Below are 12060 nucleotides of genomic sequence, written 5' to 3' on the forward strand. Positions count from 1 at the left end.
CCCATGCACTAGACATATAAGGCCAAATCCCATGTGCAGCCCATGCACTAGACATGAGGCCAAATCCCATGTGCAGCCCATGCACTAGCCATGAGGCCAGAGGATAACCTCCTATTGGTCAGTAACCCGACATGCAGACCAGCACAACCTCATTTGCCCCCTTTAACAAACCCATTGACCTCCCCCTAAAAATGGCATAGCATGTGTGTGCGACTGCCTCAGTTCAAAGTTGACATAAACAAATGTGGAATGTAGTTGAAGTTTTACAGACAGATAGGCTGAGGGGGAAGGTCATTTGAAACAAGTATATTTTCAGATATCCTTATAGAATTAGTGAAACCATCATAGGTTGATTGTTGAGTGACAGTTCTACTGGACTAAATTGCACAGAAAAGTTTTGTTTGTCACAATACGACAGAACTTCATTTAGTCAAACCGAATAACTGTGTTCCAACTTGAATTGCAGCTAAAGTACACGCAGTTGGATTATGTACAGAACAAACTCTTGTTGATGAAGAGACTGAGTGAATCTGATACTCAAATGATAGTACTGCCTCTACCCCCAGAGCCCAAAGGCTTTACCCTACCCTATTATTTGTTCAATAGAAATCCTTGCCAGATTTGTATGTACTTTAGCCAACTCCTCTAGCCAAACATATATCATGACAAAATATAAGTAATAAATTGGACTGTGCAGATGCAGATCTGGAGACAAGATGATTTCTAATTCCCTTTAAACCAGTTTACAACCGTTTTTATCACTTATGTCCTCTCCATTGGCACACTGATTGTAATCAAGTGCAATACTGAAATACAACTGTGAACATTTCAAACCTGCAAACTGCGACACTTTAAATGAATGTGCAATAATACTATGTGCAATATGACAACCCTCGTGTACATAAGGTTCAGAGATAGGAAATGTTAGGATATTTATAGCATAGCATAGAGTACAGCACAGTGGTTTATTGATTGTAAGTCGCTTTGGAATAAGGCGTCTGCTAAATGCCAAAAATGTAAAAATGTAAATGTTTATTTGTATAGTATAGTAGTATAGTATAGTGGATAGTGTATATAGCCTTTATTTATGTAAACCAGCTCTTTCCCTTCTTGTTTTTAGTATTTTTTCCTAGCACCAGGGGAGCCCCCCCTCCTAAATTTCGTTGTATGGTACCTGTACTGTATTAATGACAATAAAGACCATTCATTCATTCATTCATTCATTCATTCATTCATTCATTCATTCATTCATTCATTCATTCACTGCCATATTTCAGCTTTGAGAGTGAAAAGATGGCTGCATTTACTGTTGTTTCACAGCCTGAAACAACAAATATAATTATATAATAATATAGAACAGAATATAATAATATTCTATACAAATTACTACAGTAGGCCTATCTGTGTTTTGCTGTTGTTTGTTTGTATTTGTATTTGTTTTGTTTTATGACATCCATAACTTATCTGGCCAATTTAGCTCAGCTCAACATGTGACAATCTTGTTGCCAAATATAAGTGACACAAAATGTAAGTCATTTGCCTCCACAGCTAATAGCATTTTTGGAATTTCACTCTACTATCCATTACCTCGATTGAATAGCCTATGTGGTACTTTTAGCGCCGGTCAAGGCCTAATCCTCTACTAAAAAGCATCTTCAAGATTTTACACTGAAATTGTAATTTAGTCCAGGACTAGGTTTAATCCGTGAAACCGATTGCTTTCGACATAAACCTACTTATTTTCCACCAGTAGGCATTATGATTAGGGTTGGGTACCGAAAATCGGTACCGGTAGGTACCGGTTACTTTACATTCGGTATGTACCCGTACCGAATCGCAAAGGAGATTTCGGTACCTCATTTCGGTACTTTTGTGTCCGGTGTCATGCAACAGTCAACCACACGTGACTTGAGTCGTGACGTGACATCGCCTGTTAAATTTCCAATCAGTGCGTGTCGTGGTAGTGAGGTGAGCAGTTGTGTTGAGAACTTAAGAAGAGTGAGTTTATAGTAAGTGTAGTAATATAGTTAGTGATTGTATTATTGTATTATTATTATTATTATTATTATCATCATCATAATCATAATAATATTATCGAATTTCGCTAGCTAGCCTAGCTACGAGGTCACCGAGAATGCCGAAGGCCCTAATGAAGCAGCGTTCTAAAGTGTGGCTGCATTTCACCCGACTCGACGAAAACAACGCGAAGTGCTCAAAATGCTTAAAATCCTTCGCACTTTATCGCTATTATGGCGATGTGCTGTGCCTATGGTGTTCCTCAGTCCAGCGGCAGTCAAATGCCGGTAGATTCGTGTCTTGCTCTCTCAGCACCGCTTCCTGGTTGACGACTCCCGTTGACAGCGGGGGGAGAGAAAAGTTTTACCAGGGAATTCGCTCCGCGCTGTGTCGTTCAGTTTCAGGTAAAGTGACGTGAAAACAATATTTGTTTACTTTATGTTTATAAATCTGTGCCATTAGACAATTATGTCAAAACAAAAAAAAAGTCAAAATGACAATAAAAAAGTCAAGAGAGGTGTCGTATTTTGCCAGAGAAGGCAAATATGCTGATCTTTTTGCAAAATAATTGCTGAGGTGGGAGTTTTATTTGTTATTTGAGTGTATATTTAACTGTAATATTATATATATATATATATATATATATATATATATATATGTATATTGTGCCTCAGTCAGCAGGAGTTTTATTTTCATTTATTTTAATTTGAGTGTATATTTAACTAATAATATTGTGCCTCAGCAATAAAAAAGTGAAAAGCTGTTTAATGTTGTCGACCGTGTTATTATTATATATATATATATATATATATATATATGTCATTTTAAAAAATCAAAAGTACCGAATTAAGTACCGTTTTGGTACCGGTACCGTTTTTAAAGTATCGGTTAGGTACCGGTACCGGATAAAACCCAAACGATACCCAACCCTAATTATGATAGGGAAGGGACACACGCCTAGTTGACGAATGATTGCTCATCCTTCCACGGCTCACTGTGATTGGACGCAGGTAAGTGTTCACGTGAACCCAGCATGGTAACCCTCCGCAACGTGGGCAGCTGGAATAGACAAGACACATTTGTCGGCTCGGGATTTAGTCAAATCCTTGAAGAGTTGATCAATGTAACAACATAAGTGATATTATATGTAATCTACGTGTAACTGCAACCTACAGAAAGAGGTGCGTCCAATGCAGTTTAGAGGACGATGGTGATTCCCGTCCATTGTAAACAATTGAATTGAAACTACACCAATTCATTGGGAATGTTCCAAACGAACTTCACAAGGTAAGATTCGACGTGAAATAACGCAGTATCCTTAATTGTGTTTTTTGTAATAGATAGTTATAGCATTGAAAGTTCGTTCGTTTAGTCTTGGCCACCAAGCGAGGATCATTTAAGTATTGTTGGAACCAAATAACTAATTTCCAACAAATTGTCATTCTCGTCATTTTAGCGTTTTAGAAGTCACAAGGGCATTCAATTATTCTTGTTATAAAACATTAGGGAAGTTGTTGAATGGGTGAGGTAATGCTTTCAAGATGTATAAATCGCCACGGATATAATACTTAATCGAAAGTACAAGTATAATTTGAAAGTGGAGCCAGGAAGTACGTGAGCTCCTCGGTGGTCCGTTGCATTGTCCAAATTCGCTGGAAAGATTGAGCCAGCCAATCCCTAGTGAAAAAAATGTCACTTTCGACAGTGGCCGCCGACAAGGAAGAGATGCATAAAAGTGAAAATCAACAGCAAAGAAAAGATAACCAACTGTGTGTGCATATATTTATCAGTGTTTGTGAATATTGTGCCTATTGTGGTCTGGTTTCACAGACAAGCTTAATCCAAGACTAAAACGATTTTGCATTGAAATTATGATTTTAGTCCAGGACTGGGCTTAAGCCATGTCTGTGAAACCAGCACTAAGAGGTTTTGTTTTTCACCACTATTTTATCTTTATTCTTTCCTTTAGTGCCTTCAGCCATTTTCCTCAGAAGTCCACCATGCCAGTTGGTTTTGCCATACCCGTCTACTTGTCCAAAGATGACTTTTGCCACAGAGGGTCCCCAAGGTCACAGAAACCCTTGAGGCCCTGTCTAAACCCTTGCATGAGGTTAAAGCATGCTGTTCCTCCTCCAGAGCATATTGAACAACAGCATGGAGACATTCTGGAAGACAATGGGAAACCCAAAAAGCATGTGTCTTTCGCCGACCACAAAGGCCTAGCCCTCACCAAGGTGAAAATGTTCTCGCAGTTTAAAGATCCCATTGACATCCCACTCAACATTCAGGAGGTGTTCCGCTCTGAACTCACGTTGGCAGAAGAGGAGGACCGGCTAGTGCTGGACTTCACGCAGCCCTCCTCTGACTATTTACTTTTCCGCCAGCGGCTGGAGAATGAACTCATCTGCCTGGAACACTGCATGCTGAAGGAGAGGGCACTGGCTGGAACAGTGAAGGTAAAAAACCTGTCCTTTGAAAAGTCTGTTAAAGTGCGTGTGACCTATGACACCTGGAAAAACTACACGGACGTGGAGTGTCAGTATGTGAGAGACACCTATGCAGGTTTGGACCGTGACACCTTCTCCTTTGAGTTTTCCCTGCAAGGTCAAGAGAGGCCACACAAGCACATAGAGTTTGCCATCTGCTATGAGGCTGATGGCCATACATACTGGGATAGCAACCAGGGCCAGAACTACAGGATCATCCAATCTATGCTAAAGAGAGATGGCCAAGGCACCTTCAGCAGTAGCCATCAGAGGCACTCCGATCTAGGAATTGACTTTGATCGCTATGGAAGCCCTAGGTGTGCCCATGGGATCTTCCCTGACTGGGCAAGTTATGCAGTATACGAAAAAATAGGGCCTTACTACTGAAACCATGGTGTTTTTAACATGCGGCTTAGAGTGAGGGCTGTGCCTGATCAGAAGCTGAATTTCAAATGGATAGAATTCACACCAACAAGAATATAAAGTGGTAATGGTCTGTTTTTCACAGGCCAGTGCAATATCAGAAGGCTGCTGTAAATTATTTCTTCACTCAGTGCAATAATACAATTGTTGAGTTAAGTAAGGGTATCCACCAGGCCATGTTATGTTGGGTCTGTTATTTTGTACCTGTTATTTTTTCTTTGTTCAACCTTTCACCCTACTTAACGGCTAACTATGGCTCATGTGTGTGGTACGTGTAATCTGTGTGTGTGTGTGTGTTTGTGTGTGCATGCATGTGTGTGTGTGTGGTACATGTAATCAATATGTGCATGTTTGAGTGTGTGCAATGATATGGAGGCTAGTAATGAGAGAATACTGTTGAAATATGTCTTGAGTTTAACAGATGTGCAGGGATGAGACATTGTTGACTCAGCAGGAGTCATTTTCAACCGGGAAACTGTTGAGCATGTCACTGCCTGTTATTATGACGATCTTTTAAAGTTATGATGATCTGTGAAGCACAAGGCAGGTACAATAGTTGAATAATGCATTGTAAAAAAAGCCCATTGTTTTCAGTGACTATGATCATAGATGTTGAACTTTTAGTGATTTAAAAATAAAGAAATAAATAAAATGTTCCTACAATGCCCCAATTTTATTGGTAACAAATTTAATCTACATGCCATTTGTGTCCTGAAAGGGGTATTACAAACTAAAATTGTCAATTCATTTTAATTGTTTGTTGTTGAGGTTTCTGACAATTGTTCAATAGATAGGTATGTACTTTTTTGATCCCCAAGGGGAAATTCAGGCAAGCCATTTGCAAAGGTTTCAAGTCATGTTTGTACATTTTATCAGACTTTTAATGCATTTGTTAATGCTTATGTTAGAGTGTCGTTTTGAGTTCTGCTCCTTTTGAGTTGTTCAAATAGTTTTGGCATTCAAAACCTTCATATCACTAAACACTTGAAGTAACTGTTTTGGTTGTAGTAAAACTACTACCTGCATCATACATAATTTTAAGTAGGAACTGGGAATGGCACGAATACACTTGGGCCTGGCACCTTAGGAATGCACATGCTTTTGCCTATTGATGGTGTAAAGCTTTTTTACTGTCATCATGCTCCTGCTCTTTGTGTATAAGGTTCATTGGATGCATTTAAAACAAGTTGAAATGGATTTTGTTTGAAATATGAATTCTGTGTTTTAATAATGCTGAAGAAGCTGCTGAATAAAAAAGTCAAATATTCAAGTGTGTATTTGTTTCTAAACTAGCCATCTTCCAACCTTGTATCATTATCCTTGTATTCCTATATGGGAATACACAATCAAGCATTTTGATGACGATTTGATATTATGATTTGATCGTGCATTTTGTTGGGCTAATGAGTACACTAAGAATATCAGAATTCTTTAGTATATTTGCACATACAGGGAATTGACTTGGTGAGGTTGGTGCATAGGCCCTAAAAACAACAATATATAAGTAGAAATAGTTTAAAAAGACAATGGCAATAGAACAATAATTATGTAGGCTATAAATTAGAGTAATGTAAAACTAATATAAATGACACTGTCAGTTGTGTGTGTGATGGGGGTGGGGAGTGGAAGTCCCAGCGTCAATGAGAGGCAGTGGGCTTGTTTGTGAGACCCACTGCCATGGGGAAGAAACTGTTCAGGTAGCTTGAGGTTTTGGAAAAGGACCGGAAACCTTTTCTGGATGGAAGTCTTCAGAAGAGGTGGTGACCAGGGTGGGAAGGATCAGCGATGATCTTTCCTGCTCTCTTACTGGTCCTGGAGTGGAACAGGTCCAGGACAGATGGCAGGTTGCAGCAGATGACCTTCTCGGCTGACCGAATACTCCGCTGTAGTCTGTCTGTCCTTGGCAGTGGAGGCAGCGAACCAGATGGTGATCGATGAGATGAGGATGGACTCTTATGATGGACGTGTAGGACTCAACCATTACTTTCTGCTGCATATTGAATTTTCAGACCCCATTCACTTTTTCCACATTTTGATATGTTATAGACTCAATTTAAAAAGGATTAAATTAAAGGAATCCACACACAATACCACAGAATGTTACCCGGTCACGGCTTTTCACTGTCCTGGCACCATGCTGCTGGAACGAGCTTCCCACTGCTGTCAGGACTGCAGTCACTCCCTGTCTTCCTCCGTAGACTGAAGACCCATCTCTTCAGGCTACACTTAAAACTGTCCCTCCTGAGACCTCTACATTCCTCTACTCCCCTGTACAGTTTCTCTACTGTAAAAATGTTTAATCTTAATTCTTCCTTCTTCTAGCATTATGACTGCCAATGGCCCCTGGCCTGAGCATAGATTACTTTTTCCTGCTATGACTGATGGATAGATGATTCACTTACTAAGCCTGGTACACACATAAAGATTTTCTAAATCTTAACCGATTTTTTATCTGAGACCCCACACATGAAGATAAATAATCATGGATTGAACAATTTTGATCGTATTGTGTGTGGTGTGCTCCGATATTCCCAATACAGCACACCACATACATAAAGATCTGTCCTACGACAGTCTCGTCCCCTAATCTCGCGTGATCAAACGTAATCTAACATAGTACCCTGACTAACCTATACGAGGCAGCCATGTGCGACAGGGAAAATAAAGTGCAGAAGAACGAAAAGAAGAAGTCAGCTCGCTTCTTGATAGGCTACATTCCATCCCACGTCACAATCAGTCTCGGGAGATTTTAGTTTCGCCCACACACAAGAGGACTTTTGATCGTAAATATTGAACACGTTTAGTATTTACGATCGTCGGCCCCCACCATTTCCCGAGCAGATTGTCGGGAGAAATTGACTCTTAACACACCTCACACCACAGGATAATCTTGTAGGATAATCTTTAGAGCCATCCGATAATCGAGTTTCCTCTCCTTGGTCGGAAGAGGGGAAATCGTGCCAAAACCGGCCAGATTATCTTCATGTGTGTACCAGGCTTAGTCAAATTTAGTCAAAAATGTAGTAAATGAATAGTGGCTGCATCAAGTTAGGAGTATGTTTGTCACTGGCTGGGACTGGGGAGTTTGTCAGGATCAAGAGAATTTTATTATGGGGTAGTGGTGGCCTAGTGGATAGTGAGTTGGACTGGTGATTACTCCAGGGAAATTGGCCCTGTAATCTGTAATTTGTATACGGTAAATTGCTTTGGATAAAAGTGTCTGCTAAATGGTTAAAATGTAAAATGTTATGAAATGTGCTGAGCTGGTAGTGACATCCTAATCTACACAGTGTGTAACTAATTCCTATGCAAATCAGAGACCCTATAAAAACAAATATATTAAATACAAAATTACATGAACTATTATCCTTGCATTAAGATTTGTTGATGACATTTGTGCATTTTAGCTCATTTTAAGTGTCGCAGGAAAGGGTTTAATGCTTAAGAGGTTTTTCTTTATTTACATTTTAATATATTTACTTAGTTAGTAAATAGATTTCGCTATGTCATTCTAGGGGGTATTGTGTGTGGATTGATGGCAATTATTTTGGTATTTTATTTAATTCATTTGAAATTGAGTCTATAACAACAACATTTGGATTTATTTGTTACTCTATAACATGACCTCTTTATTATAATCTGACAGCTACTGATGCGCATGCGTGAAGCATGTTCTGTGCATGGCACCCTGTGCAAAGGTCAGGTAGACCATAACGCATCAGATAAGACTGTTTGCAGAAGATTTCACCACTATAAAATACACTAAAACCGTCTTTAATGGAAGGTTTACCTTTTCACCTGTGTGATGCAATGTGCACAACCCATTGTTAGTTTTACACCATTATCAATGGTCTCGCATGGAAGGTGTCGACAAACTAGAACAACAAACGTGACATTTGAGAAAACAGAGAGAAAACTGTTTCTCTCTGAGAAAACACCCCAGGCTCCCCTCTTTGAGACGTGTGCCTCTGCAGTGGGGCCTGAATGCCCAGAGGGACAAGGAGGTCACCCTCAAAGTGAGAAAGTGCCATCACAGGGCTGTCCTCCCTGAGAAAACAACCCTTCTACTTTATCCCTCAAGCATCGATTTAAATGGTGTCAAATGATAAGCAGTGTCATGTTATTGATCAGAGTATGTCCTATTTTGGTTGCTTGGCTGATGTCTATTGCAGGCCTATCCTCCACCATCCCCTCCACCACCTCAGGGGAATCCTGCTCCGGGTTTGTACGCCAGGAGAAAAGGTGATTTTTGCTTATGAGGGACGATGGTCTGCCTTTCAACAGCTGTGTGTCTTAGGGTGTGTTCTCACTAGAACATATGCTTCACTTGGAATCAGAGTTTAGGATAAAAATCGCTTTGCTCTGCGTCGTTTGGAGCTGTGAGAACGCGCATTCGAAGTCGCTCCCGGAGCAAACAACCAACGCATGCTCCGCTTGAAAAGCACCGAGGCTGTCCATAGGAAAACAACAACGCATGCGTGTTGATCTGGATAAGAGCGGGACGAACGGGCAATTTTCAATGTTTCTGAGCAATCAACTACCAAGTCTGTTGCTTCGATTGCGTATGTTACTTTGTTTACATAAAGGGCTGTGAGAACGCAAATCAGAGAAATAATTTATGCAACAATGTTGCAATCTCATCCACTTGCTCCGGCTCATGATTCGGACTTTCATGTGAGAACATGACCTAAGTGTCTGTGAAGAGAAAGGACAATAATGCTGACTACACTAGTGGGTGTTGAATGGTGAAGAGGGTGAGCAATAGGAATACTGTCTGTCCTATATAAAAATGTAGCTTTATGTCATGCTGTACTGAGGTTTTCTTTCTTCTCAAATGTATGGAGCAGGTACGTCGATTTTGTGAGCCTAGCTCAGCAGGCAGCCCTCAGCCAGCTGGACCTAGAGAGGCTGAAGGCAGCAAGCCAGGGGCTAGGACCCTGTTAGAGACCCAGGCCAAGAAGCTGGGGGCTTGGCTCTTCAGGGGAAAGAGGCCTTATCTTACCAGATGACCCCTATAAACCAGTAAGAAACATGCTCATCATAACCATTAGAGAAGTCTCAGTGAACTGATACACAGAATCTTTGGCCATTTTGCATAAGGAATCTTTTGCACAGAGAGAGAGATTTTGTCGATTTGGTGCTGATTATTAAGGAGTGATGGATGAATGTAGAAAATAGTCAATAGTTTTGTTTAATGGTTTATGAAGATGGAAACAAGCTTCTAATATGAACCTCAGCTGACTACTGTACAATCAATATTAAAGTAATAGAGACACGAGTTGTAACATAACATGAACCAGATTGCTCACAAACCCTTAAAGCACCTTTACAATGTTTATAATACTCCAGGGAGATTGTTTTTCTTATTTCTGGTTTGATTTTCATCCCTTTAATTTCCTTCCTCAGTACGTCTTTGATAAGATCTTGGATAAATGGGTGGACACAAGCAAGCCCCAGGGCGAGGTAGGCACTTTTAACTGTCATAAAGCATTAGTAACAGTTGTATTCATTTTACACTGTGAGAGCATTTCTGTTAATCATACATTTCTCAAAACTCAATGAGCCGAGTTTTCTCCAAGGCAGATCCTCTCATATTTCCAAATAGTTTTAATATATTATTGTTTTGCACAGAGAGAGCTAATTCCACCACCTCCTCCTATGGCTCCACCAACATCTATTCCTAAAACGGTGACTAGCGCTACTCCTCCTCCAACCACAGTAAACTCCAGAGGAGCAGGTGAATATGTCTGTAGCCTACACATGTGCTTAAAGCTTAATTTATACCTTCCTTGTCTGCTTAGGCAATAGCGGACGCCTGTGGACTGGTCCTGTGCAGAGCTCCATACACAAAAAGTGTTGGGATTGTCAATCTCCACAAAGATTTCAATTGCTCGGCTAAAGTCAGATCATAGATACATGCAGATGTCCGCAATTGGTATACATGCAAAACCCTATGCAGATTGATATATGCATCCACTATGAAAAGCTTGGCAGATAATAATGAATCAGCCAATCATGACATGATGGTCATGTGATCACATGTGATGATGATGATTATGATGATGATGATGATGATGATGATGTGATCTTGTTTTCCCTACTAACAGCACGTCCAGGGGGTAATTATCCCACCCTGCTCTACCCCTGTGTGAGTTCTTTAATAACTCCAATCCAGGGGCCTGTGCCGCTGCTGGGGCCAATGGACCTGGCAACTTTGATGACACCCATCCCATTGCCTATTGGGGTTCAGTATTGATTTAAACTATAAGTGTCCTCTCTTTACTCTGCTACAAGCCTGATGTATTGGTGATGTGAGAAAACCTTCCACAATTTTCAGTATTCATTTCAGAAATAGCATGCAATAACGATGGAACAAGGCCTCCAAGAGGGCTTGGGAGGAACTGCACGTTGGCTCAATACCAGCTTTGCTCCTGTAGCTGGTTTGTGGCTAGAGCTTGGCTCGGGGGGCTTAGGGTTCTCAGGAAACCAGGGGACTGGCTCAGGAGACTTGGGATGCTTAGGAAACCAGGGGACTGGCTCAGGAGACTTGGGATGCTCAGGGTTAGTCCACTGGGGGAGCTCTGACACACTGGGTGCTGAGGCCGGGAATGTGTCGTTGCTAGATGGTGTGGGCAGGTGCCTCTGTCATTTGGGAGATCTGCTCTTGCTGCAGCTCCTGCTGTACTGCTCGGTCGGACAAGAGGCTCCAGAACTGGTTGATCTCCACTGGGTCCGTGTTCTGGTCTTTGCTTGCTGTAAAGTGTGTGGGTAGGACCCAGGCGCAGAGAGGAGATCGGACGAGTAAATGCAGTTGGAAGGCAAAGCCACTTTACTTTTGTAATCCACAGAGTAGACTGCTCAACTAAAACAACTACAACATAAGCGAACTTGTTCCTATGACATGACATCGTGGACCATGAGAGAAATACCTCTAACAAGCGTCAAGCTACCACACTGGAACTTAAATAGTGACACTAATAGGATGCACCTGTTGTGCCTGAGAGTTAGTCACCATCGCCCTCTAGTGTCCAGATGGAACTGTGACAACAATACATGCATTCACTATGCATAATACACTGGTGGCTCATCAAACGTGAAGCTGAACGTTATCATGGATGTCAGGGGAGGCTGGTGG

At 41.0% G+C, this 12060-nt stretch overlaps 1 protein-coding gene across 1 annotated transcript; it reads left to right on the forward strand.

Annotated features, from left to right (window-relative positions):
- Positions 1-3109: 3109 nt before the first annotated feature.
- On the forward strand, positions 3110-6177 carry ppp1r3b (protein phosphatase 1, regulatory subunit 3B). Its single transcript, XM_080529994.1, has 2 exons — positions 3110-3303; positions 3986-6177. Exons 1-2 carry the CDS (start codon positions 3281-3283, stop codon positions 4887-4889), a joined length of 927 nt encoding a protein of 308 aa, XP_080386120.1. The 5' UTR covers positions 3110-3280; the 3' UTR covers positions 4890-6177.
- The last annotated feature ends 5883 nt before the right edge of the window (positions 6178-12060 follow it).

This window comes from Nansenia antarctica (genome assembly GCF_963989245.1).
Source record: "Nansenia antarctica genome assembly, chromosome: 4".
In the NCBI taxonomy this organism is placed as follows: Eukaryota; Metazoa; Chordata; class Actinopteri; order Argentiniformes; family Microstomatidae; genus Nansenia; species Nansenia antarctica.